General features: G+C 37.3%; 1 protein-coding gene across 1 annotated transcript; it reads left to right on the top strand.

Moving 5' to 3' along the window:
• The first annotated feature begins 1806 nt into the window (after nucleotides 1–1806).
• LOC144001399 (leucine-rich repeat-containing protein 1-like) lies at nucleotides 1807–23787 on the top strand. The gene is made up of 14 exons (XM_077495672.1): nucleotides 1807–2402; nucleotides 9796–9913; nucleotides 10316–10394; nucleotides 10711–10800; nucleotides 13981–14037; nucleotides 14146–14209; nucleotides 14687–14761; nucleotides 15164–15308; nucleotides 15384–15502; nucleotides 15825–15908; nucleotides 17586–17701; nucleotides 19371–19543; nucleotides 20456–20595; nucleotides 22515–23787. The coding sequence occupies exons 1-14, from the start codon at nucleotides 2244–2246 to the stop codon at nucleotides 22671–22673; spliced, it is 1578 nt and encodes a 525-aa protein (XP_077351798.1). The 5' UTR covers nucleotides 1807–2243; the 3' UTR covers nucleotides 22674–23787.
• Nucleotides 23788–25412: the final 1625 nt, after the last annotated feature.

Here is a 25412-nt window from a genome sequence, read left to right as displayed (position 1 = left end):
ATTGTGAATTACTAATTTTCTAGTTATATGGCTACTGCTGTGGCAAGCTGAACTATATTTACACTTTTACTTGCTGCAGTCCAACAGCATCACTTTTAAATCGGTCTCCTTTTTCCTAGATGCTTATTTTCCTTGCATCCACCTCAATGGTGATTTTGCTTTTGTTTTTGACTTTTAATTTTATTTTGTTTTGGTTCGGTTGTGCCTTTTTTAAAATTTATTTTTATTTTATATTTTATTTTTATAATGTAAATATACAGACAGGTAATTGTGACTGCTGTGTTGCTGTCAGTCACCCGTTTTAGCTCTTATTTTGAAACGCAAAATTGTAGCACTTCCGGTAGCAGACTTACCTTAACCATCGCCACTCGGCCAAAACAATCTATAATGAAAGTCATATCAATATACAAACAACCACGTTGTAAAAGAGACGATGGCTATAATCATAATGCGTTAGCACGCTTGTGTATTTGGATGATGCACCATCGACCAACTCACAATACATTCACACGTTGTCTTCCAAACTTCTGATTATCACAAGCTTCTGCCACACTTGCTACTGCACATGCGCAAAAAAGACATACACATACATAAAACATAATTCTACAATTAACCCACACAAATGATTAACATGTTTTGTTTGTGGAAACCTTTCCCCATCTGGCCTCATCGGATCGCCAGCACAGGTAGTGCAACTATTTTGTCATTGCATGGACATGCATAGTGAAGTTGTGAGTGGTCTAAATTAATATTTAAAACCTAAACTATTGGTTAGGTTTGATGACATTGCATATTATTACTACCTAAAACTTACTAAAAGTAATAATAATACTAATGAAAATGTATGAAATAATGAAATGTAAACAGTTGGAAAAACATATTTTTAAAAAATTATTTGGACATTGATATTAAAGCTGAAATATAGTTAAAAATACCTAGAGCATAAACAATAAATAATAAACTTAGCATTTCATGTCTACTGTATATGTGGACAATGCATGCCTATATATATATATATATATATATATATATATATATATATATATATATATATATATATATATATATGTATATATATATATATATATATATATATATATATATATATATATATATATATATATATATATATATATATATATATATATATATATATATGTGTGTGTGTGTGTGTGTGTATTAGGGCTGGGAATCTTTGACTGTCTCACGATTCGATTCGTTTACAATATTTGGGTCTACGATTCGATTTAGAATCAATTTTCGATTCTTGATACAAACGATTTTTGATTCAAAATTATTTGATTGACAAATGATCTCTGCTTTAATTTACAATGTACAATGTACAACATTGTCATGATCTGCTCCAGTCTGCTTTGCAAGACAAAATGGCAAATAGACAATGAAATCTTTTTTTTTTTTTTGGAAACATTTATTAATTTTGTACTGTAAGTGCCTTTTTCCACAAAAACAGCATGTGGGCTACAACTGCCTTTTCCCCTTCTTCATTTCTAATTTAAATAAAATCGATTTTTGGATATCGATTCGATTAATAAATGAGAATCTCGATTCTTTTATGAATCGATTTCTTGGCACACACCACACACATATATATATATATATATATACAGTAAAAAACATTTATTTATTTATGTATTTATTTATTTATTGGTGGTGTCTCAGGGGTGTCCCGTGCGCTGTGCATAGCGGGGTTACACCCTCCGCCAGCCGGACCCACTCTGTCCCAACATGGCGGCCTAGGGAGGAGGGAGGAGCCGCCAGGAGTGATGACGTAGGATTGGAATGAGGGAGTGTGTGTTCCGGGTCAGAATCCGTACGCGAGAGGAAATTATAACTCCGGGAACTACGCGAAGACGCGGCGATGGTTCTGTTTCCCCCCATACTCACGGACATGTAGCCGGGATTCCATGCAGTAAAAGCTGCGGTGTTCCCAGCGGTGTTTCGCGGCGGTGGGCGAGCGGTGTAGTTGGGTGCCTTCAAACTAAGCAAAGTGACGACGGACGGACGCAGTGATTCCCATGTCGGTCGCCACTTAACAAACGCCACCTTGGACTTGTTTACGGCTGGAGTTTCGCTGCGGAACACCTGTTCGCTTCGCTTTGCCGGTGTTTTTTCTTTTCTTTTGGAAGCACGGGACTATCCCGTCGCGGCAATCTGTTGCATTCCCCCAAGCTGGTTTGTTTGTTTCTCGCCCGGGTTCGACATTCACCCTCACCACCCCCGTGATGTTTCACTGTATCCCCCTGTGGCGGTGCAACCGTCATGTGGAGTTGATCGATAGACGCCACTGCTCGCTGCTCTTTGTGCCAGATGAGATTTACCGCTACGGACGCAGTTTGGAGGAGCTCCTACTGGACGCCAACCAACTTCGAGACTTGCCCAAGGTAAGCAAGCGACGAGCGGCTTCTTCCGTACACCTTTCCCCACCCACTCACTCGCACAAAAGGCCGCATCGGCTCAATGAGTTTAAAGTAGAGGTGACACGGAACAGCAGCCTGCTGAGCTGATCCATCCATCCCGTGAGAAAGCTCTGGGACCCGGGGACAATCATTACGCAAGATCAGCAAGGCAGGCAAACCCGTGGAGGTGGAAATTTCCCGCACTACACGCCACTACACGGGTTAACGACACCACTGTTGGCTTGTGGCATTCGTCTGGCCTTTAAACGCAAACTATAATGTCTGCTTTGGTGCTGTTCAGTCAGACTGAAGTATAACTTTTTTGTCTGTCCCGTCTAATGCGAACAGACACATCTTTGTGCAAACTTTAAAATGGTCAACAGAAACCTAGTTAACATCCAAGTGTTTGGGTCTATAATTTAAAGTATGTCTTTGGAGCTGAATGTCAACACATCATAGCTTTTGCATCGAAGTACACACCAATTTATAATAAATTAACCTGCTGTGTGTTGTCATAAGTTATGGCATTTCTAATTGTTACAAACAAAAACCATTGATTCTTCTGTGTAATATTCATGACCGTGTGACATGGCAGGAAGTACACTGCGCATAGCTTGCGGTACAATCAGGAAGAGATGACATAAAAAGTGGGTCATGGTAATAAAGCTGTGATATCCTATCTAACCCCCCCCCCCCCCCCACCCCAAGGAAGCAGGAAAATTCCTGTCAGACTTTAACAAAATGTGAGATTAGCTAAAAAAACCTGACCTCTCATTCAATGCACTGTGTGAAAGCCAAATACTGTATGTGACCCTGATTGGCAACCTTGTGTAATAAAACAGAGCTCTAGTAGCTAAATAGAAGGCAAGATAAACTTGCAAGCCCCTGAGATGAAGTCCATTAATTTGGCCCCATTTGACCCCTGTCCTATGGATTAAATTGGCTACTTAACGGATTTACAGTGTTTGTCCCTATTCAACATTATTTAAGTCTAGCTATATGCAGTCCAAGATTCAGAAATGTTGTTTCTGACTAGTTTGGCTTCGTTAACTTGCATTCGTACCCTCAGTTTTTGCCGCCAAGCAAGTTCTGCTGTACACCTGACCCTGACAAGTGAACACAGGATGTAGGCCACTTGGGTCTGCCTTCAATTCATGTGATCGCTCATATTTATTTTTTTATTTTTTACTGCCTCACTCGAGTGGTAGGCTTTAAATAATAGCAAATAGTTGTGCTTAGTTTGTATCAGTGAATTAGGCTGTGAGAGGGGAAGTCAACCCAAAAATGTTCTTTACAACCTATTGTGGACACCATTACTTGTAGACTTGCGGAAGCGGGCCTGGTAGGGAACATGCTGTTGGTTTGTTTATGCCTTTCAAGTTTGTATATTTGCAAAAGAACAACTTTGTGGAACATGACTTTGCTACTCAAGGCATCTTTATGTGTCTTGTCATTTGTCAATATTGTCATTTCTTGTTAAATACTAAGCTGTTAGCTGCGTCAAGTTCAGCAAAAGAATTCAAGAATTTAGCAGGACATCAACAACTGAGTCGTGCTGCAACACACTCCACAAAGATGGCGGCCATGATCAGTACACTAATATTTTTCTATCAAACTCTGTTGGTGGGTGAATTATTTAAGTAAGACATTTTTTTGTCAAATAAAAGTGGCCTATGCCTTAGGATGGAGTTCCGTTCTTATGGTGGTGACGTAACCCAAATTTGTACATAAGACGAAACATGCCATGAATCAGGGGTGACAAACTCCTTTTAGTGCATGGGTCACATTAAATACAATTCGATCTCAAGGACCAGTATACCATTCCTGCTATGTGAAAAACACTTAGGTCCACTTTTGTCATTATTTCCATTGTTATGTTTTTGGGATGAAACTGAATGCAGACATTCCACAAATGTAAAAATTGAAAAAAAAAATATGGATGTAATTGTTTTTCACATAACAGTGACAATATTCTTGGCTTAATAATAAATAACTATTCAATTCCCCCACCCCCAATGTTTTTGTGCAATAATAAGTACATTGAGAAAATTCAATCTGAGATTTCTTAACAAAGATGATTGCAATTTCAACAGTGTTATAATTTTTTATTATGTTTTTTTTTTACTTTAATGTGCAATTTACTGAACAAAGTGGACTGATTATAAAACAGCTTGTTAATGGTGCTTTTGGCAGGTATGCTGTTAACGCGACAGAATGATGTGTCAGTCCAGTTCAGCAGTATTCTATGCATGTTTAGCATAATGATGGGTTTCTGAGTAACATGCCCGCATAGAGAAGCCGTTAATCATGCTTGCTGGCATGTCACTAATGTCATCAATGCTTGCTGAGTGAACTCAAGAAACATAACTGGATGAACCCTCACTATCCACTTCAGTGCTTGCTGACTCTGAGATGGAGAAGTGGACTTGGCTTGGCGCTCCCTTTTCACCCAAAGAAATTGTTGTTTTCCTCGCATGAAAAATTCACAAGCACATTTAAGACCTTAATCACCGCACTGACCTCAAAATGGGTTATTTTGGTGTGGCACTCCGCACTTGTATTTATATCATTTCCTCACAAGATTGATTTAACGTTGCCAAATATACCAAAGTGAGATACTTCATAATACTTTTTCATTAGGGGCTGTGTAATTGTTAATAATTTCAACTGCCTTAGATGGTCTATTATTGATTATCTCTTAGGTATGACAACTTTATTTGGTGGTGGATTTTTTGTATCTGTCTTTTGTAACATCTGTCATCAAATATCACCAGACTGGTTTGCAAATGACTAAATAATCATCAAACTGACACAAATAAGTTACGACAAATAAGTTGAGATAGCCTTTTGTTATTTGTCAAGTTTTTAAAAAGTGCCCGTTGTTTTGATGAAATTGTGTGTCTTTTGTTTGTTTTGAATGTTTTCATTTTAAGTCGTTTGACTGAATCAACTTTCATTGACCTGTGCAGTTGCATGAGTAAGTACATATTTCTGCATAAGAGAGGGGAATTCCTCCTGGGCAAGTTTGGCCACTTGGCGCAACCATCTTGGTGACGCTTCAGAACGTTATTTTGGACCAACTTCATACCTACATGATTATAGAGTGAACCATAACATAACATTTTGTCAGCCGTGTGATGAAGATGAGGCACTTAAAGTCATGTAGTGGAGCCACTAGAACAAACAGAAAGTTGTATAAGAGTAATTGGTTTGCTAGTTTATTATTTGATCTCTTTAAGACCATCTTTTTTTTTTTTTTTTTTATCTTGGAATTTCATAACTGTGTTGTTCATCAACACATTGTCAGCCCTTCCCATTGAACCAATACAGTTTTGAACCATAGAGGGGGAGGGGTAACACGCCATCTTAGCCACAATTAAAATATATCAGAATAATTAAATGGTGAAAAACAGTATAACAATACAGTTGACTATTGCATAGTTGTCTTTGCATGTTTTCAGCGATTACATTCAAAATGTGTGTTTATGTATTTAGCAAGAGAGCTCTGAATTCACTTTATAAGGGTCTGAAAGGTTGCTTGACTTTAGGCTTTACAGTGATTTTATGCTACAGCATGCCAGTTGTCACTTAAAGTTGTATTCGTGTCTATGGTTTATGGGGAGTGCTCTTGTCAGTTGTGCATGGACACTCATTATGGCAGATTGCCAGTTTAAAGTAATTGCGTTGTTCTCCACTCCAGTGTCTTATTGGCATGAATATCCATTTATCTCTAAACTACATTTCAAATCGCCCGCTGAACATTTTTTAATAACCTTATTTATGTGCTGTGCAACAGTGCAACCATCTGTTGCCCGTTTCGCCTCCTCAAACCCAAAGAGGCGGTGCTGAAGGTGAAACCAACTGAACATTTTAATCATTGACTTAGGATTTCAGAGGTTCAACGCTCAACTCACCCTGTTGATGTTTTTGTGTTGCACGTGAGTTTTTCTTCTTTCTTCTTTTTTTTTTTTTTTTTTTTTTTTTTTTTTTTTTTTTTTTTTGAGGGGCGTGGAGCCGATTGATTAACAGGAAGATCAGGTTTGCACTTGCAAACGTGCACTTTTCGTGAGCGCCATCGTCAAGCAGATTAGAGTGCTACAATGAAACTCTTGAGATGTGTGTTTTGGTGACGTGTGTATCAGTCTGCCATTGTTTGCTTGTGATTGGTGTCTGTCACAACTTAAGTCTGAAGCAAAGAGGACAATCCTTGATGATATTGTAAATTAGAAATTTGCATCTTTGGTTGCATAGAATGTGAATTTTTAAGTTGCAAATGCTCAATGCGTCTGCTTGCACCGATGAAGGATTATGGGCTGTTTTAACCGATATACATGTGCAGCAAGTTCAGGGTGGGGTCCAGACTTTGGTACTCTTGGTGTTATTTATTATACACTTTAGTACAACACACAGTTGAATTGTGTTCTGTCTCTCTCGCCTACAGATTGCAGTTAACAACAATGTTTCACTTGTAACAACTTATTATGCAGTAATCAGAATGAATCATCTATTCTGTCTGGAAAGGACCCTTTTTCCCCATCTCTTTTCTTCACTCATTTGTAGTGTCAGAAGTTCATCACAGCATAAGAAAAACAATTAGACATCAAATGCACAGTTATTGTCATTTCCCACCTGAATTTTAATGTACTCCTGTTTGTTGTTATGTCTGCTGCCAAGTTGTCAGCCAGAAAAGTGCAGGTGGAACTGATAACTTTGGCCAGGGATCAGCTTAATGTGGTTATGTTAATATTTTGCATTACCCAAGTGAAATGGAATTCAGACGTTACTCTTAATATTTATTGCACATGTGTTTTTCTTTTGTTGTTGAAAGAGAAGATAGTATTGGTTCATTGGTAGTTGAACCTTTTGGCATGTAGCAGTTAAACTGTAATATTTTAAAATGTCACAGCGATTTAACTGAGAAAAGGAGATTAGTTTTGCAACCTCTTCTGATGATTGGAGTCATCTGCGTTTAGTAGGCCACCCATCAAAAGATTTTTTCTTTTTTTGTTTGTCTCACTTGGATAGAAAGAAAGGTAAAAATGTCTCGTTTGATTTTGGTTGCCTACTGACTGACAGTCAGCACGATGTACAACACCCTTGTAGAGTAAGTTCCATCTTATACATCCCCACAATGGCACAACTCCACAAGGAATCATTATTATGCGTAATACAACACTGACATTGAAATTGAAATGGACCAAAAAAAAAAAAAAAAAAGTCATCCCCTGGAAAAAAAACTAGATTAATACTTTTTTACGTATCAAATAGTCATATCTCCATATATGTTATAATGTTACGTATTTTTAACTACACGATTCTCCCCGAGTAAAGCCAATAAAAATGAGACCAACTGTTTTGTCACACAGGCAAGACTGCTGGTTCGTATGAGCCGTATCAAGTATGTGCATGTATAACCTACATTTGCCTGCCAGTTGGCTTGCTCTCAGTGCAAGTTCATTCTAGCTCTTAATTAGTTTCAGACCTGTATAGTTCTTCTCATGATGCAGACTGTATATTTTTGCACAGCACATAGAAATAGGTTTAAGTTTGTTTTAGAGTTTGTCAGTGCAGCCATAAAAGATGAGTTGTGGACTGATACATGAAAGTTTTGCAGAAATTTGCTCCGTCAAATGATTGTGAATTTGAATGATTGTGTTCAATTTCATGCAAACCGGCTGGACCGGTAATTTTCATCAGTCGTAGACTTCCTTCCTTTTCAACTTAACTCTATTCAGAGATTGCCATTTGCCACATCAAAACATCCTTTTCCATCATCCTCTGTATCTTTGCTGTAACTCAAGCTGTCTACAAATCTTCCCTCACCACAGTTGTAAACGTTCTTGCAAATTAACAAAATGACCTTGCTGATAACATCTCAACACTTAATTCATTAATCAGTGTCCGTGCTGCTTATCTTGTTCAGGGTTGCAGGGAGCTGGAGCTTGTCTCAGGTGAGTAGGGCAAAAAGCAGACCCTGGACTGGTCGACAAGGCAGTCAATCACGTGAGAGACAGCAACAACTACTCTGACGTTAGGTGCGAGTGTATCACTGACATTGCACCACACAAGTCTGGCTATGTGCAATTAAAGTCCAATACGGAGGAGATTATATTTCAGTGCAGCACTATCATATTATTTATACCGTGCTTGAATTATGAGGGAAAAAACGGTGTAAAAGTAGTTGTATAAGAGGTTGCAAAAATAGTTGTTACACAAAAAGATGGAATAAGTTGTAATATTATTAAAATGAAGTTGTAATGCCATATAACAAGAGAACATAGCCAAATTAGGATAAAAGAATGACTTAAAGTCCAAAAATACTGTTATTTACTAATCATTTTTTTTGCACCAAAATGTAAAAGAGGCGATTATTCACAAAATCACTGCAAATGTGCTGGTGAGAGCTTCTCCTTCCCGCATTCTCCATCCTGTCCTCCCTCATTCATGGCAATCCCATTTTGCCTAAAATGGGGCTGCCGTGCCCATTAGGAACTTCATGTAAAATGTAGCCTTACTTGAATATTTTTTTATTTTTTTTTTTAAGTGGCGTGTTAACTGCATTTTGTCAAATGTCACAATTTCCCATGAGTGCAGCAGTCTGCAATATTTTTCCCCAAAGATTTTTATGTCTTTATTCTCATATTAAAAGGATAGTTCGGCTTTTTTGACATGAATCTCTATTTCTTCCTCACCTCCAGTGTGTGCGATCAGCACTGACTTACCCCTGACAGCGTTCTGTGACACGAGTTCTGGTTCGGTGTTGGACGAGAGGAAAATAGTCCAGCAAGCTGGCTGGAGTCACGGCACTACTTTTCTGTTCGTTCGTATCACTGCGCGGCGCCCTCTAGACAGTTGATAGACGCGCAGCAGACAGCTGATAGTCACGCCTTCCGCCGTCGAAAAGACAAACAACTTGGAGATTAGTGCGCGTCTATCAGCTGCATGCGGGGCGTCGCGCAGTGATACGAACGAACAGAAAAGTTCTGCCTGGCGGTAATGGCGTCTGACTTTTTTCAGAAAGGAGTATTGTGATGCAAATATATCACTCTTTTGAACACAAATTTTATTTAGAAGAAAAACGCTTTATTTCCGTGACACCAGCCAGCTTGCTGGACTATTTTCCTCTCGTCCAACACCGGACCAGAACTCGTGGCACAGAACGCTGTCAGGTGTAAGTCAGTGATGATCTCACACACTGGAGGTGAGGATGAAATAGAGATTCATGTAAAAACCCCCGAACTATCCCTTTAAAAAATCTTGCAAAATTCAGTCTTTATTTTTAAGACCATTTCAGGTTAATTTGTATATTTATGCTTATTCATAAATATGACCCGATGTAACAGTGATTTTTTATTTTTTTTTCTTAAACCCCTTACAGCCATTTTTCCAGTTGGTGAAGCTAAGAAAGCTCAGCCTGAGTGACAATGAGATCCAGAGACTTCCTCCAGAAATAGCCAACTTCATGCAACTGGTAGAGCTTGATGTATCGCGAAATGGTAAGTGATAATGTCAATTTTGATTATGTTATTACATTATAAGCCACGGCAGGAACATTAACCTTTTTGAAACAGAGCTACTTCTTGGGTACTGATTAATGCGAAGATCTAGCAGTTCTGGAAATAAATAATTAATTAATTAAATAAATAAATAAATATCCCACTCATAATGAATCTTACTTTTGTTATGCTATATTTTTTGGGGTAAATCATTTTCCTATCATCGTTGCGCCTGGAAGTTTGTCTCCAAGAACACTATGGTTTGGTCATGTGATATGTGGGCAACACCAGTGGTCTTTGGGTGTGACCTGGTGCCTGTGGGTTCCATGTTTTTGAGCCTTGCTATAAGCACTATCAATGTCATTGTCCTTTAATTATGATGTTTGCTCTTCTCGTGTGCAGATATTATGGAAATCCCAGAGACCATTTCACATTGCAAAGCCCTCCAAGTGGCAGATTTTAGTGGGAATCCATTAACAAGGTAATTTGACAGTTATTTGCAGAAATGAGAAATGACAAACACATTATTATTGTTGTTGCCAGTGAGCATTTTAACTGTTATTAGATCTGCTGATAATAATGACAAGCCTGATAAGCTCTAATGGTTTCGGAAAAAAATGTAAGCAAACACATTTAGGGAGGGAGAAAATGTGTAAATAATAGTCCATTAGGAGACCAGAGTGAATGTGTTTTATTACCTCCTTCCAGATACCACTGTTTGCTTGTTGCTTCATGTTCATCATGTGGCAAAATAATGTGGAGTATTTAGTATTTTGCATCTTTCCATGTTCTTCCAGACTACCTGAAAGCTTCCCAGAGCTGCGGAATCTAACATGCCTTTCCATTAATGACATCTCATTGCAAGTCCTACCTGATAACATTGGAAAGTAAGTCACTCACCACAATGTTTCGTATTTGCTTTGACATGAGTACAGTTCTGTAGCAAGAGCAAGGAAATGTAGAAAATACCAAATCTACTTTTTGTATTTTGCATGCATTGCTTAGCCATTTTAAACCACAGTATAATATAGTTCCTGCTTACAAGTTAACGTGTAAAATTGTTTCATCAAGTATTTTACCATGTTCTTTGGAACTTGTTTTTTTAGTAATTTGAAATATTAACATTTCATAGGAATCTAGTTTGAATCTAATTTATTCAGGTGTAACCTTTACTTCATTACTTTGTCTCTTAAAAGCGGAAGAAGGCTTGTCAGATGTCACATAATCAGCATGTTGTGAAAAGGCCTGTCTGCCAACATTCTTGTTCCTATCAACTTATAATTGGATTTAATAACACAACTATGCACTTTTGGGTCAAATTGCCACAAGGGATATTTTAATGGAAATGTGGACTTTTACGTGACTGAGTTTCGGCTCTGAGAGGGTGGATTTAGCTAGAAAATTTGAGCACTTGTGTGGAGAAATGTTAATAATGTCCTGATTTTCTTTTCCAGACGCCCCCATTCAACCCTGTTGTACTTTTTTTTTATTTTTTTTATTTTGCACATTATACAGTGGAACTTGTAATGCTGAACAGTTCTATGACTAATTTGCTCAGACTTTGAAACTTTTTTTTTTTCCCTACCCCAAATAAATAAATAGGAAAATTAACTGTCAAACTGTCACCAGCATGAAACCTTTATTCATTGTACAGGCAATCTCTATCTTTATTTATATAGCGCTTTCAAAAGAAAGAGAGACAAAAATAAAGAAACTCCTTGCTGAGGTCTAGCGGGATTTATAGAGTTCAAATGAAAAAAAAATATATTCTGCATAATGCTGGCGGTCATTTTAACTCCGAAGTTTTGTGTTTAAATACCGGTAATGTTTATAATACTGTGTAATAGAAAATGGTGGACAACCTCAGTGGCAGTCTCAGGTTGGCAAATGTAATCCAGAGTATTTAAACTAAGCATTGCTCACAAAAAACATATTGGCAATCAGTTAAATTTAAACCTTTTTTTGTTTCATTAAATGATCTTGAACGTGTGCTTGTGCAATGTGTAGGGATTAAACCCATGAAATATAACGTTTTGTTTCAAGTGATCTCTCATCTCCCTGCACCTTGTTCCTCTTGGTACGGCTTATGTGCCCATATGTCCCATATCTCGTCGCTTGCGTAACACTCTGAGTCGAGAGCTGCTCATCGTCAAGTGGCGAGGCTAATGAAAACAGTTACGGAACAAAATCTTTTGGATTCTCCGAAGAGGATAAAATGGATGTTCTTGGGGTTGGAAGGCATTGGGGAGTTTCATCTGATGAAAAATCTGGCACAAATAAACTTTTCTTTGAATCATTGATATATTAGCTTAAGATGGATTCAGACTTAGTCTGTCTCTGCAAAACAAGTCTCATTGATCAACACTGAGTTAATTAACATTTATTTCATATGTAGCTATTAGAGACTCTTCCTGTGGAGACTGTCTGAGGTCATGTCTATAAGATAAGCTGATTTTTAGCCACATAATTTGCTGTCAGAGTTTTAGTGGAACGAACGAAAGTCTGTACAACTTGTAATTCCATTGAAATTCTTGGAGGGAAAAAACAGCCTTAAATTTTATACAAAAACTAAACACGTGATTCTGAAGAGACGTAAAGTCCTGACATAGTTCCAGCTGCAAACGTTATCTTCTAGGGCTACCGCTAGCTACCTATTGCCGCATGTTATCAAAGCTACAGTGTTTTATTGATTTTGACAATGGATAATATTTACATTTGTTAATGTTATGAGATGCACAACTATGGGGTGACTTTTACTCCACCTTGCTCATTTGTCATTAAAGCTAAACACGTGTTCAAACAGTGGTTTATTGTTACTAGTACTACAAGTTATAGTGCTACTGTAACATTCAAATGGCCTGAGAGTTTACAACAACACCCAGAGATTTAAACTTCATGCTTTACGTTATGCAAGTTGATGAAGATTGTGACGCTGAAGAGGCATGAAGTCCAGACAATGAGGTTGAAATAGTCGCTTGTTACTAGCTATTGTTTTATTTAATTCATGTTCTGTAGTAGTTAGCCTTAACCTTTACACTTGTTGTGACAGCGAATGTTAAAATAATTACCATTCCTGTCTTACATCCTTCTCATTCGCTTATAAAACGACAACAAAAGCTTTCTTCATTTAGGGTACTGCAGTGTTTCTTAAACTGGGTTTGATCGAACGCAGGGGTTTGGCAGAGATCAAGACACACACACTTGACTCAAATATGATGATACGCCTCGCTTGACACTTCATGGGTTGCAGGTGATCACGATACATTTCTTGGCCTATCTTTGCTACAGGGAATTTGCTGTGCTCGGTAGTTGATTTGTGGCTATTGTGATGGTACGTTGTGTGATTTATTTTTTCTAATCACTTTTTACTAACTGTGTCGATCAAAAAGAAAAGGACGACTGTGCAATATGAATTTACATGTATAACTGGACAAATGGTGTTCCACAGGGTTCAATTCTGGAGCCTCTGCTGTTTTCATTGTATTGGCTGATAGGGTTCAGTACATCCAACAAGGTTAAGAACTGCTGTATGTATTTTATTGGGAAGAATAGAGTCAAAATCAACTGTTAAGTGACTTAACTGTTAAGTGATTATTAGAGCAGTACGTTTCCATGTGGTCAATTGAGGAATTCAAGTCAAATGAGCATCACCAAACCTCGTAAAAAAAAATCAGAACACTTCCTTGGAATCTCTCTGGAAGGCAGCATCAAGATGAACTTTGTGCGGTGCGAGTGAAAGCTTGCCGCTGTAAAAGTGGGTACAAGACGTACATAAACACCACCCAAAGATAAACACTGTGCTTCTGCGTCACTCTTTTCATGGCCCATGAGACGTTTTGCCCTTCGTTTAAGTGATTCCGTTGTTTAGGCTGCTCCTGTTTGCGATAAGATGGGACCAGCGTCCGTAATGTTTCCTGTTTCTTACATCTAGATGGCAAAGAGGTTTTTTATGGCTGTTTGTGGCTCGACTTAATTTGTCCGCTCTCTTTGTTTTAAAAGCACTCTGAGTGTTTATGTGTGCTGTGGAAATTTAAAGGTGTTACATAAATATTGCCTTGTCATTGCAGCCTCTCCAATTTGGTGTCACTAGAACTCAGAGAAAATCTGTTGACATTCCTCCCAGAGTGAGTATTCAAACCATTTGCCTTCCTTGTTGCACATACTATGTACTGATATTGTCCATCCTGTAACTGTTTTATATCCTCGCTAATGTGTTCTCTTTATATCCACAGTTCCCTTTCCTTGCTCCACAGACTGGAAGAACTCGACTTAGGAAATAATGAATTATATAGTTTGGTAAGTTTCTTTGTGGATTCTGGGAAATCTGAATTCTCTGACTCGTAACTTTTCTTCCATTTCCTTGCTGTCATCACATCAGAGCAGTAGATTAGAATTCCTCAAGCACAGCTTCCCCCCTGTCTTATCACGCAGATGGGAAGGGGCCATCTGCTTCCAGCTTTGGTTTTAGGGTGTAATCTTATGTGAGCTCTCAAAATCGTGTGAGTGATTTACTGGCACAAGCCAAAAGCAGGCTGCCGTGACCTGGCCGTTGTTGCGTTTTTTTAAATTTTTTTAAGTCTGTCTGCTGAAACTCATAGACAACTCCTTACGTTGTCCAAAATGCAGTATTAGCAATATTGAATATTTGTGAAGAATTGATCAAGGGCATATTCCATTTTGATGATTATTAAATAATTTTGTTTGGTTGCATTTTGTTGTCATTTTATCCTTTTACTTGCTAATTCCATTGTGACATTCCTTCCCCCCACGCAGCCAGACACAATAGGCTGTCTTGTCAGTTTAAAGGATTTGTGGCTAGATGGAAACCAGTTGGCCGAAATACCTGCGGTAAGATCATCATGGAATTTATCTACTGTTGTCGACAACATCACCTCTTATGTCTCTTTTCCATTCACATTTTTGAAGGCAAAACTTTATTTAAAGTAGCTTAAATCTGGGTTGAAGAACCGTCACGTCCAACAGTAGTTTTGGTGTGATTTTTAACATGCATGAATTGGACTTTGGTACCTGAGCATTTTAGTCGCTGTGCAACTCAGAATTTGATAATGTAAAAGTGTGTTCTTTGTATGTTGAAACATTGTTTAAAATTATTGAACAAATGCATTCATGAAAATTATAACGCTAAAATGTTGAACATTATGTAAATAGTATTTACAAATATTTAAATTTGAAATGGATAGAGCCACTTCATCTTTTATAGATGTCTGCTTTTTTAAAATGAAACTTCAGGAGATGGGCAGCATGAAAAGCCTACTGTGTTTGGATGTGTCTGAAAACAAACTGGAGCGACTTCCTATGGAACTTGGAGGCCTGTTAGCGCTCACCGATTTGCTGGTGTCGCAGAACCTCATTGACGCTCTACCAGAAAGCATTGGTAAAGTTTTTTCATATGAGCTAGTGCTCCTCTGTACGTTGTAAGACTTTACAAACTTTTGGTCTATTCCCAAAGGAAAACTACGAAATCTGTCGATTCTGAAAGCCGATCAGAACAGACTGTCGTACCTGCCGGAGAGCATTGGCAACTGTGAAAGTCTTACTGAACTTGTGCTCACAGAGAATCAGATACAGGTTTGTTCAGAGCTTACTTGTATTTAAGTGTAATGAAAACACTGTTTGTACTTGCAGTACTTAAAACGGCATATAATGCTTGCTTTTTCAGTGAAAGCCAATGAGATGTCTATCTTGCATGGCTATTTTCTAATATTTCTTGGTTTAGTAGTTTGTTGCTGAATGAGCAGGGTGAAAGGTCAACATCTCTCTACTAAACTGGCAATAATGTAATTGATTCTCTTATCAAAAGAAGCAATCTGTTCATGCTGCAAGGTGTTAGATGCACCCAGGATATATTTGGGTTATAAACACATACTTGTATTGTTTGCTTTTCCAATAGGTTTTACCAAGAAGCATAGGGAAATTGAAGCGGCTTTCCAACTTCAACTGTGACCGAAACCTGATAACGTCATTGCCCAAAGAGGTTTGTCTTCAAATATAAACTGCCAATGTATCATCCTATTTACTTTATCCTTGACTGTTGAAAGCCTAATATGTATCTCTTACAAGACTATATATATATATATATATATATATATATATATATATATATATATATATATATATATATATATATATATTTGGCAATAATTGAAATCACAATTACAGTATTCAAACGATTATTTTTGGTACAAAGGAAGAAAATGTTAAACAAACAGAATGTATAATAATATATATTTATAATAATATATATGTATTTATTTGGAATTTGGAGTGCAGCATGTGCACTGTGTAGTAGGATGATCATTTATTTTTTGGTACAAAACAAGAAAATTATTAAATGTAAAAAACAAATACAAATATTAATTTAAGACAAAAACAATTCTTTGAAACACTATAATTATGCAAGTTCATTTTGGATGAAACAAAATTTATTAAAAATAAAATATTAAAATTTAAAAAGATGCAAATGTACGGTATAAATTTAAACAACTCCAAAATTAGCCTTAAATCTTTTATTATTATTATTATTATTATTATTATTATTATTATTATTATTATCATTATTATTATGCTGATTTTATAATGTGGAGTGTAATAATTTAAATTGTAATTGAATTTCGATTAATTGCTCAGCAGTAAATTATTAAAATTTTTTGTTGTGTATATTTGACCAAGTATTTTTTTTCCCCTCGCAAAATGAATAGTTTAGAATGGAGGATTATGAAGCACCTGTAAATTACGACTTTATTATCATGAAATAAGTTTTTTCTCTGTAGTAATACAACTAAATTCAAGCAACATTTTCTTTTTGTCATAAGCTCACAATTCTAACACTGTACTTGTAAAACTGCACTTTTCAAGACCTAACTTGTTGAATTCCATCTGACTTTTTTCCCCCGATTGTGTCTGCATGTGATGTTCTTTTCTCACAGTGTCTGTTTAAGTGGAGGCTGGTCTGATGCAAAACTATGTAAGGGGCTCTTCGAGATGCCGTACAATGGTCTTGTGTCTTAATGATGCGCAGCTTGGAGAAACATAATGGCACACTTGGCCTCTACAATGATGTCACTGTCATTGTTTTCTCAAAGAGGCCGTTGCATGACATCAACGCTCACATTGTAACCATGGTGCACAGCATTGATGTGTGCTGCTTGACAATTGGTCTGCATTTCTAGATCCCATTGATTGTTTATTTATTTTTCTCTAACAGGCTCTCAACTGAGCTGGAAAATTTGGCACTATGAGGTCTTTGCCAGAATGCTTACCTTTTGACACTAATCTACTTGTTGAAGCATTTTACACGCGTTTAACCTTTTAACACCATGCACTGCGTTTGAGCAGATTAATAGATTACTTGTCAGCTTAGATGGCTCGTCAAGCGCGAGCCTAATTGTTCCTAATTTTAGGTCGCACTGCTGCATTACATCGACTTTTAAGTGAACTAGAGCGCTACTGATAGTTCTGGGACAAAGTGTTCAAATGTTCCCAACAGATTTTCTCCCATGTTTCATAGTAGGATTAAAAGCTGCTTTTGCATCCATTATTCTCAGTCTAAAAAAAAAAAAGATAGAAGCCCCCACATTTCCACGCTGTTGCACTTTGCTGATTTGCTTCCCAGGCTGGTAGTTTCATTGAATCATATTGTTTTGTTCTCCAGATCGGAGGCTGCAGTGGCCTGAATGTCTTCTGTGTGCGGGAGAACCGACTGACGAGGATACCCTCGGAGCTGTCGCAAGCAACCGAGCTGCACGTGCTTGACGTTTCTGGAAATAGGTCCGTTCTTTCATTAGTAAGGTAGTGGAGGGTGATTAATCTATCATTTCAGCTGCTGCCAAAACTTTGTAGTCAAGTAGATAATAGAGATTGATGTGATAAATCACAGATAGAACCTACATGTGATCTCTGAGAGAGGACACTTTATGGCTGCTGTTGATTCATATTTGCTGTTCAACAAAGAACATTGTCGTATGGTGATCCACAGGGTTCAATTCTAGGGCCTTTGCTGTTTACATTGTATCTGTTGCCCCTGGGTTCCATCTTAAGAAAACATGGTTTCCTTCCACTGCTATGCGGATGACTGTCAGACCCTCTGAGCAAAAAAAGACGCTTTCTCCTGTCTGGGGAAAATCGAGGCCTGGATGTCACTAATATTCTTGAATTTCAATGAAAAGTCATGGGGTTTGGTCCCACTGGGCCTTGTACATCCTGCTGACTTGGGGCCCCTGGGCACCTTATCTAAAGTCAACAGTGTTGAACTTGGTTGTTAGGTTGTACAGTTATTTTAAATTACATTGGTTACATTGGTGCAAGCTTTTTTTTTTCTCTCTTCTTAATGCATCTTAGGCAACTGGCTAAGCTAAAACTGCTCTCTTTGCAACCGCACTTTGAGACAGTCCATGCATTTGTTCCATTTCGGCTGGATTACTGTAATGCACTTTATTTTGGAGTCAGCCAGTCTTCCCTTAAGCGTCTCCAATCTCTTAACTGATGCTCGTAAGAGGGAGCACACAACTCCAACTTTGGCGTCCCTTCACTGGCACTCTGTACATCTTAAAATTTATTTTAAGAATATTTAATTTGTTTTCAAATCTTGCAATGGTGTCGCCCCACCTTATATTTCTGAGCTCATCCACCTCTATGCACCTGGTTAACAAACCAGACATTACTGGAGGTACCGAGGACTAAACGGGGTGACTCAGAGGGGCTCGAGACTTTTCAGTTGCTGGTCTCATTGTTTGTAATGACCTCCCTCTAAATGTTTGGCAATTCACCTCTTTTTAAAAGAACAAATTTTTATCCTTTGGCTTTTTACTCAGTATGAGACTCTGTATTGTTGTAGTATTTGATTTACAATACTGTTTTTATGTCATTTGTTTGAATGGTTTTGTGTTATGTATTTTTGCTCCATGTACAGGACTTTGTATGCAGTGATGGTTGTTTTGAAGTGCTACATAAATAGTATGGGATAGTACTGTATAGTATAGTAGAGTTGAGGACAATCTTTTAGGAACATCTGGAAATTGGGCCTTATACTGATTACTGATACAGATTTTAAATGTAAGTACGGGAATATTTTTATTATTTTTTGTATCCTGCTTGAGGGACCTTACCATTTTTTTAAAATGCTTGTAGTAGCTATGTCAATATTAATACATAGTATACAATATAACATCATCTGCCATGTAAAGCAGTGTTCCTCACTTATCAGTGATTACTTTGCAGGGACAACACACACTTAACGTCTTATAGTGTGTATAGTATGACTTAGCAGTGAGAGTTCTATTGACTCTTGTTCTGTTTGAATCAAAATATACTGAAAAGGAACACTTTGTTAAATAATGCTGACACATAGCATGTAGTCAGCATGCGTCATCTACTTGAGATCAAAAATACAATATATGAGGTCTAAATTTGATCGAGTTGTGCTGTGTGTCCTCACCAGGCTTGCCCACTTACCCATGTCTCTGACCACCCTTCGCCTGAAGGCTTTATGGCTGTCAGAAAACCAGTCACAGCCCCTCCTCACCTTTCAGACTGACGAGGACCCCGATTCGGGTGAGAAGGTTCTCACCTGCGTGCTGCTGCCCCAACAGCCATTTGAGTCTGACAACAAAGGTATGCACTGTTTTTGTTTTTGTTTTTTTGTTTGTTTGTTTTTTTGCTAAGTTTGTAGGACATATTTCTGCTCATCCTTGGTGCAAAGGATATAGTGCGCCCTCTGGTGTTGTCTTTGGTGAATTACATTATATGGTGCTATTATTTTATGCCATTTCTAATTTATCCTTGTAACATGACTTTTTTTTTTCTTTTCTTTCTACACCAACTCCTTGATGTGTAGTCTTTCTCCCAAGTGACATTTGAGTGATCTTGCTCATCTTCCTCTCTCATGCTGTCATGATCTCAAGTTTAGACGCCAACTTCTTGTTCTTCCACTCTGATCCTTCCCGGTAGGATCTGTTGATCATGAGTGTATCCTGTGTCTAGGATCAGAGCGCCTGTAAGAGATCACGGCCTCTGCTGTCCCTTGAGGCCTTCCTTGGCGCTGTTACTCTGAAATGCGGTAGATTGGACAGCTAAAGAGGCTTAGCAGCGGCTGGCCTGCTGCCAATAAAAGCTCGCCCGCTCGGTATAAAGACGTGCCTCAATGCTGGTACTTCTGTCGCTGGATTCAACAGTTTTAATATATTAATATGCATCTTCGTGGTAATTCAGGTTTCTTAACAGATTGCTACTGAAGAATAAAATGTCACATGGATGATGAAGTTTGAGACGAGACTTTAGCAGACCAATAAAGTTGAGGATGGGGGAGGAGGCAGGGAAGATTGTGTTGCTGTACGGTCGTGACTAAGCCGGGATTTGAAACCGTGATCTGGCAGTTTCGTTCTCATGAAGAATGGCGGATTTCAGCTCATGAGCGTGCAAAAAGTCAACAATTGCTTGAATTTGCTCTTGTATTCGTCCACTTGCTGCCATCTCAATGTCGGCATTACATCTATTGTGTTGTCTCTTGTCAATAAAAATCCGCAGGCTCGGATAATCTGGCCCGCTTTGGAGCCCTGGAGAGTTTGGTGAACGACATGTCGGACGACACGTGGGACAACAAAGCCAGGAACAGGATCAGCGCCATCCACTTCCTGGATGATGACGAGGAGGAAGACGATGAAAAGGTGAGAGCCTTGAACTCAAGGTCAAGGGTTTGGTGTTGCCAACGAGGAGTAACAAAGACGCATTTATATCACATCAATGTGTTTGACACAGCCAAGCTATCTTTGTTTACATGCAAATGAGTCCTTCAGTGTGCTGTCCTTCAACTTGGTAGCAAATTATAGGCAGCCTTATTCACTGATTTACAATGTAATACAACCATTGAAACGTACCATTGAAATGACAAAAAGTTGGAATTTTACCTGAATAAAGTGATATTCTTTTGAGTAAAAATGTGCAAGTTATATTTGAAGCATTAACGTGTACTTTCATTAAACTGAAATTTTGCTCATATAACACCATTATTCTCATCACGTTATTCTTTAAAAAAAACAATATATATATATATATATATATATATATATATATATATATATATATATATATATATGGGGGTGGGGGGGGTGGGGGGGTGAATTGCCTAGTACCTGACGATTCGATCCGTATCACGATTCATAGGTCACGATTCGATACCGATTAATCTCGATACGAATTTACAAGTCGATTGTTGCGGTATTTTTACTCAAATTTAGAAAATACCATTCAGTAAACTTACACTGTAAGATTTGTATGAAAATGTATTATTATCTTATAACTGTGAGCCACTGTATGTAATAAACAGGTTTAAAAACATTTTTCATGTTTGAACAGCATTGAAATAAAATTTTAAGGCTAAATGTTCCATTAATATAACATTCTTCCATGCTTAAGGTGTGAAAGTTAGATGTTTTGTTGAATATTTTTCCATCAAAAATGGATGTTAAAAAATCGATTCGGCTGCCTATTGAATCGATTCGAGAATTGCGTGCTGTAGTATTGCGGTATATTGCTGAATCGTTTTTTTTTAACACCCATAAAATATATATATATATATATATATATATATATATATATATATATATATATGTATGTATATATATATATGTATATATATATATATATATATATATATATATATATATATATATATATATATATATATATAAGTTTTTTGTTTTATTTATTTATTTTTGGCCTAGTGCAACTTATAGTGCGGAAAATATGGTGGCTAAAGCCCTAAAAGCACTTGTAGTATCGGTGACTACTCAAGGGAGTACTCTTACTAGCATTGGTCTGGTGGGAAAAGTATTATCCGGACGTCCTTATTTTTCCTCATGAAATTATTCCCCCTTTTTCACAATATTGTTATAATATGTTGAATGGCCTGACCAATATAGATTTCTTGAGGCCAATATTCGACAGGAAAAAATCTGAACGTTTACAGCACAAAGATATAAAGTAAAGGCAGAATATTTGCCATTTGTAGTATATGATTAACTTTGCAACATAGGAATTTTCAACTACAAAAACATGCAAAAAGAAAAGAATTTTCTTTACATTTTGGTCATTCGGTATGCAGTAAATTACATGATGTGGGAATTTACAGTAAAACATTTATGCATGATGCCCTTTAACATTAAATCACATTTCTTCTACTCTATTATGTTCTTTCTGCTGTGAGCGATGACTTTGAGTTAACAACTAGACGCCTTTCTCAGAATTCAAAACCTATAATCTTTGACAGATTTTCGTTTTAAATATATGATGTTCAGAAAGAGCTGAATAGTTTTCATCATTCTCAGTGACTCCCAGCACTGAACGTTTACTGTTCCGTGAGAAAGTAAGAACAAAATTCATCCACGTTTAATCGCCATTGAACGAACTCATCTTATTTATTTTTTTTCAAGAAATCATGCATTCATCTTGGATTGTGCTGCATTATATGCATATGAGAGTGGTTACAGTCCAACTGGCCATTACGCCGGTCTCTGCGGCTGGCTCAGCACCACTTGTGTCGACCGCCAGTGCTGCACATTAACACAAGTTTGCATCCTCTTTCCAGGGAACGCTACTCCGCCGCGCCACTCCCCACCCGGGCGAGCTAAAAACAATGAAGAAAGCAGCAGAGAACCTCCGCAACGACCTGAACGCCGCCAAAGGCCTGGACTCCAACAAGAACGAGGTCAATAACGCGGTAGACAATGTGACCACGTCTGTGTGACTTTGACTTTTTTTGGGGGATTTGTGTTTTTACCTCCCGTGTCTCACCATGTCGTCCCGCACAAATCCAATCCAGCAACTGTTTTTTTTTTTCCTCTTTTTTTTTTTTTTTTTTTTCCCTCCCTTCTCCTTCCTTTAACCCGACAAACCCTGCTGTGGCCTTCCCGTCCTGAGATTGAACCCTGGAACGCCTGTAAAGCTTCGTTCTCCCTCAGGACTGCTGTGCCTTCCTGTTTTGAATTCATGTCCACAGCAATAATGCTCAAATGTTTTAAAAGCCTCTTTTAAAAGAAAAAAGACACTAGGTAGTTGCACTATTTTAAATTTCTATAATACAGTCAAAGCGTTTTAAATGTTATGTTTGTGCTTTATATCTATTTTTAAACACTGGGTGATTTATTTTTTTCCATTCTGGGCATATATAAAAGCAGGAGGTTTTGGATCTACTGATTAAGGATTGTTGTATAGTCTCATGTGAATACTTTTATACAGTACTTTTTGGCAGCTCCAATGTAAATAGAAATGTATAGCAAATTTAATTTTTTTTTCTTTCCTTTTTGAACTTGGTACTTTTTTTGTTCTTTAAAAATCAAAAGGAAATGAACAAAATCTCATTCACTCATGTCTTATTCAGTCCATTTAAATGTCATTGAGTACGATGGCCTTGAAGCCTTTTTTTTTTTTGAGCGTCTGTTTGAATGACTGCACAAAACTTCAGTTCAACAATGTCGAAATACAATTCACTGCTTTCTCACGTTTCTCAAAATAGATGCCAAAATACAGCAGTTCCTTTTCCAGCTTTTTCAAGAGTACTTTTCAGAATAAACAGTGGTGGGTTGATCAGCCTGACGTTCGCACCAGACGGTAACAACAATGGCTTCCTTTTCAAAATGCAGTTTTGGAAATTCCACCACAACGCACTTGTCAACCAATCTCATTGTTTTTATGGGACACATAGTGTATGATTTGTGGACCAGGTTCATAAAGAGTTGTTTTATATGTTTTTTAATTATTTCCTGATCAAACTGCACAAACTCGGATCTTAAAGAGCTTTTTGAACCTTGAGATCTGATTGACTTTTAACCACTGATCAATAAAATAAGTGCAACACTAAATGTGTTTCTGTTACTTTAACTTTCATCATGCAGCACTTAATGGGTTTATTATCTGTGGGAATATTTCAGACTAAAACAAGATCGTACAATTCTAAACTAATACATCAATAAAGCAATCTTGTGTCTTGTTGATTATTTCCTGCCTGTTTATTGCTTGCTTATGCTTTTGCTTAGCTTGTCCACCCTGCACGTACAAATGCATGCTTTTCATTAGATAGCCAATGAATGTACGTTGTCATATGTTATATGTTCATCATTCATGCTGCTCATACGTACAGGGATTTTATCCACTTGATTTCCAAAAAATGGATGCTCGCCCTGGCCTCCAGATACATAAATCTCATGTTTACTCAAAGATGCTATACATTATACGTATAACTAATGTAACGCAACTTAACGGAAGTTAGATTGCAAGTTACTTTTTTTTTAATAGACAGCGACAACCTTGCTTCACTTCACATGCGAAAGTTGATTCTTTAGTTCCAGTGTTGCCACAGTTACCTTGAAAAAGTAACTTAGTTACTTTACTGATTACTTGGTTTTAAAAGTAACTAAATTGCGTTACTGATTACTTGATTTTAAAAGTAACTAAGTTAGATTAAAAGTTACTTTTTTAGTTACTTTCAGCAGCTGCCGATAACACCATCTCAACATAAAAATAATGCAGTAGAAACGGAGTTCCAAATACTTTATTGAAAGTGCATTTTTAACATGAAAATAAAGGTTTTTTTTTAATGAAAAACAAAATAGGCAGTCTCTCTTGACTTCTTGTAACGTAAATACTTTTTATAAAACAAAAAATACAAATCTATCCAGGTTGAAAATGAAAATCCCCTAAATTCCTCTATTGTTTGTTTGTTCCGCTATTCCAGTGTGTACACATGTATCAGTTTAAATATTTATTAGTAGTTATTGACAGTTATAATTGTTTTTTGGTTTGTTTGTTTTTTCTCTTCAAAATAAGGATCAGGAAAACAAAAGGTTGATAATTTAATGTTAAATATAAATATTTAACCTTTAGACAGACACCAACACAATTAAACAGAATATTTGCACATTGTGAAGTATTTCAGAAACATAAATTTAAGACATGAAATAAACCTACCGTCCAGCCAAAAGAAATATGAAGCCACCTTATGGAACAATAAATCTATCAAACACATTTTAACCACTTAATATATGCAAAAATATTTCCAAAAGTTCATTTCCCTTTTTAATCAACAATTTTTGTATTTAACAATTTTTTTTTCTTTTGTCATCACTTTCATTTTTGGTTAATGTATGACATCTTTTTTCGTTTTTTTAATCTGAGACACGATGATGACCACAGAATCACTACTGTTTATATTTTGTTTTTTGGGCTGTCGTAATCGCGGGCACGTCTCAGTTCTCCTATCTGCTGCTCATGCTAGTTGTAGACATTGACAGGGAGCCACAAACTGAGAAATGAGATACTTGCAGTGTGCTTTTAGCTTAGCTGGTGTGTTGGCTGTGGGACATACCTGTGTCGTTTGAATCCATGCATTGGATCGTCACGGGAGTTATTCTTTTTGGCTCGCGCGCAGTACCAACGCCGGCCCGAGACATACAAGTGCACCGAGAGGACTCGATAGCCATGGGAAATA

This window comes from Festucalex cinctus, chromosome 14, assembly GCF_051991245.1.
Source record: "Festucalex cinctus isolate MCC-2025b chromosome 14, RoL_Fcin_1.0, whole genome shotgun sequence".
NCBI lineage: Eukaryota > Metazoa > Chordata > Actinopteri > Syngnathiformes > Syngnathidae > Festucalex > Festucalex cinctus.
Note: the sequence above shows the minus strand (reverse complement) of the source record. Positions and strands in the feature narration are given on the sequence as shown.

Excerpts from the sequence above, each read along its gene's own strand:
- LOC144001399 (XM_077495672.1), top strand. The coding sequence starts at position 2,244 with ATGTTTCACTGTATCCCCCTGTGGCGGTGCAACCGTCATGTGGAGTTG. Across the intron at positions 14,210-14,686 it reads ATAATGAATTATATAGTTTG|CCAGACACAATAGGCTGTCT; the intron begins GTAAGTTTCTTT and ends CCCCCCACGCAG. Across the intron at positions 15,503-15,824 it reads TCACAGAGAATCAGATACAG|GTTTTACCAAGAAGCATAGG; the intron begins GTTTGTTCAGAG and ends CTTTTCCAATAG.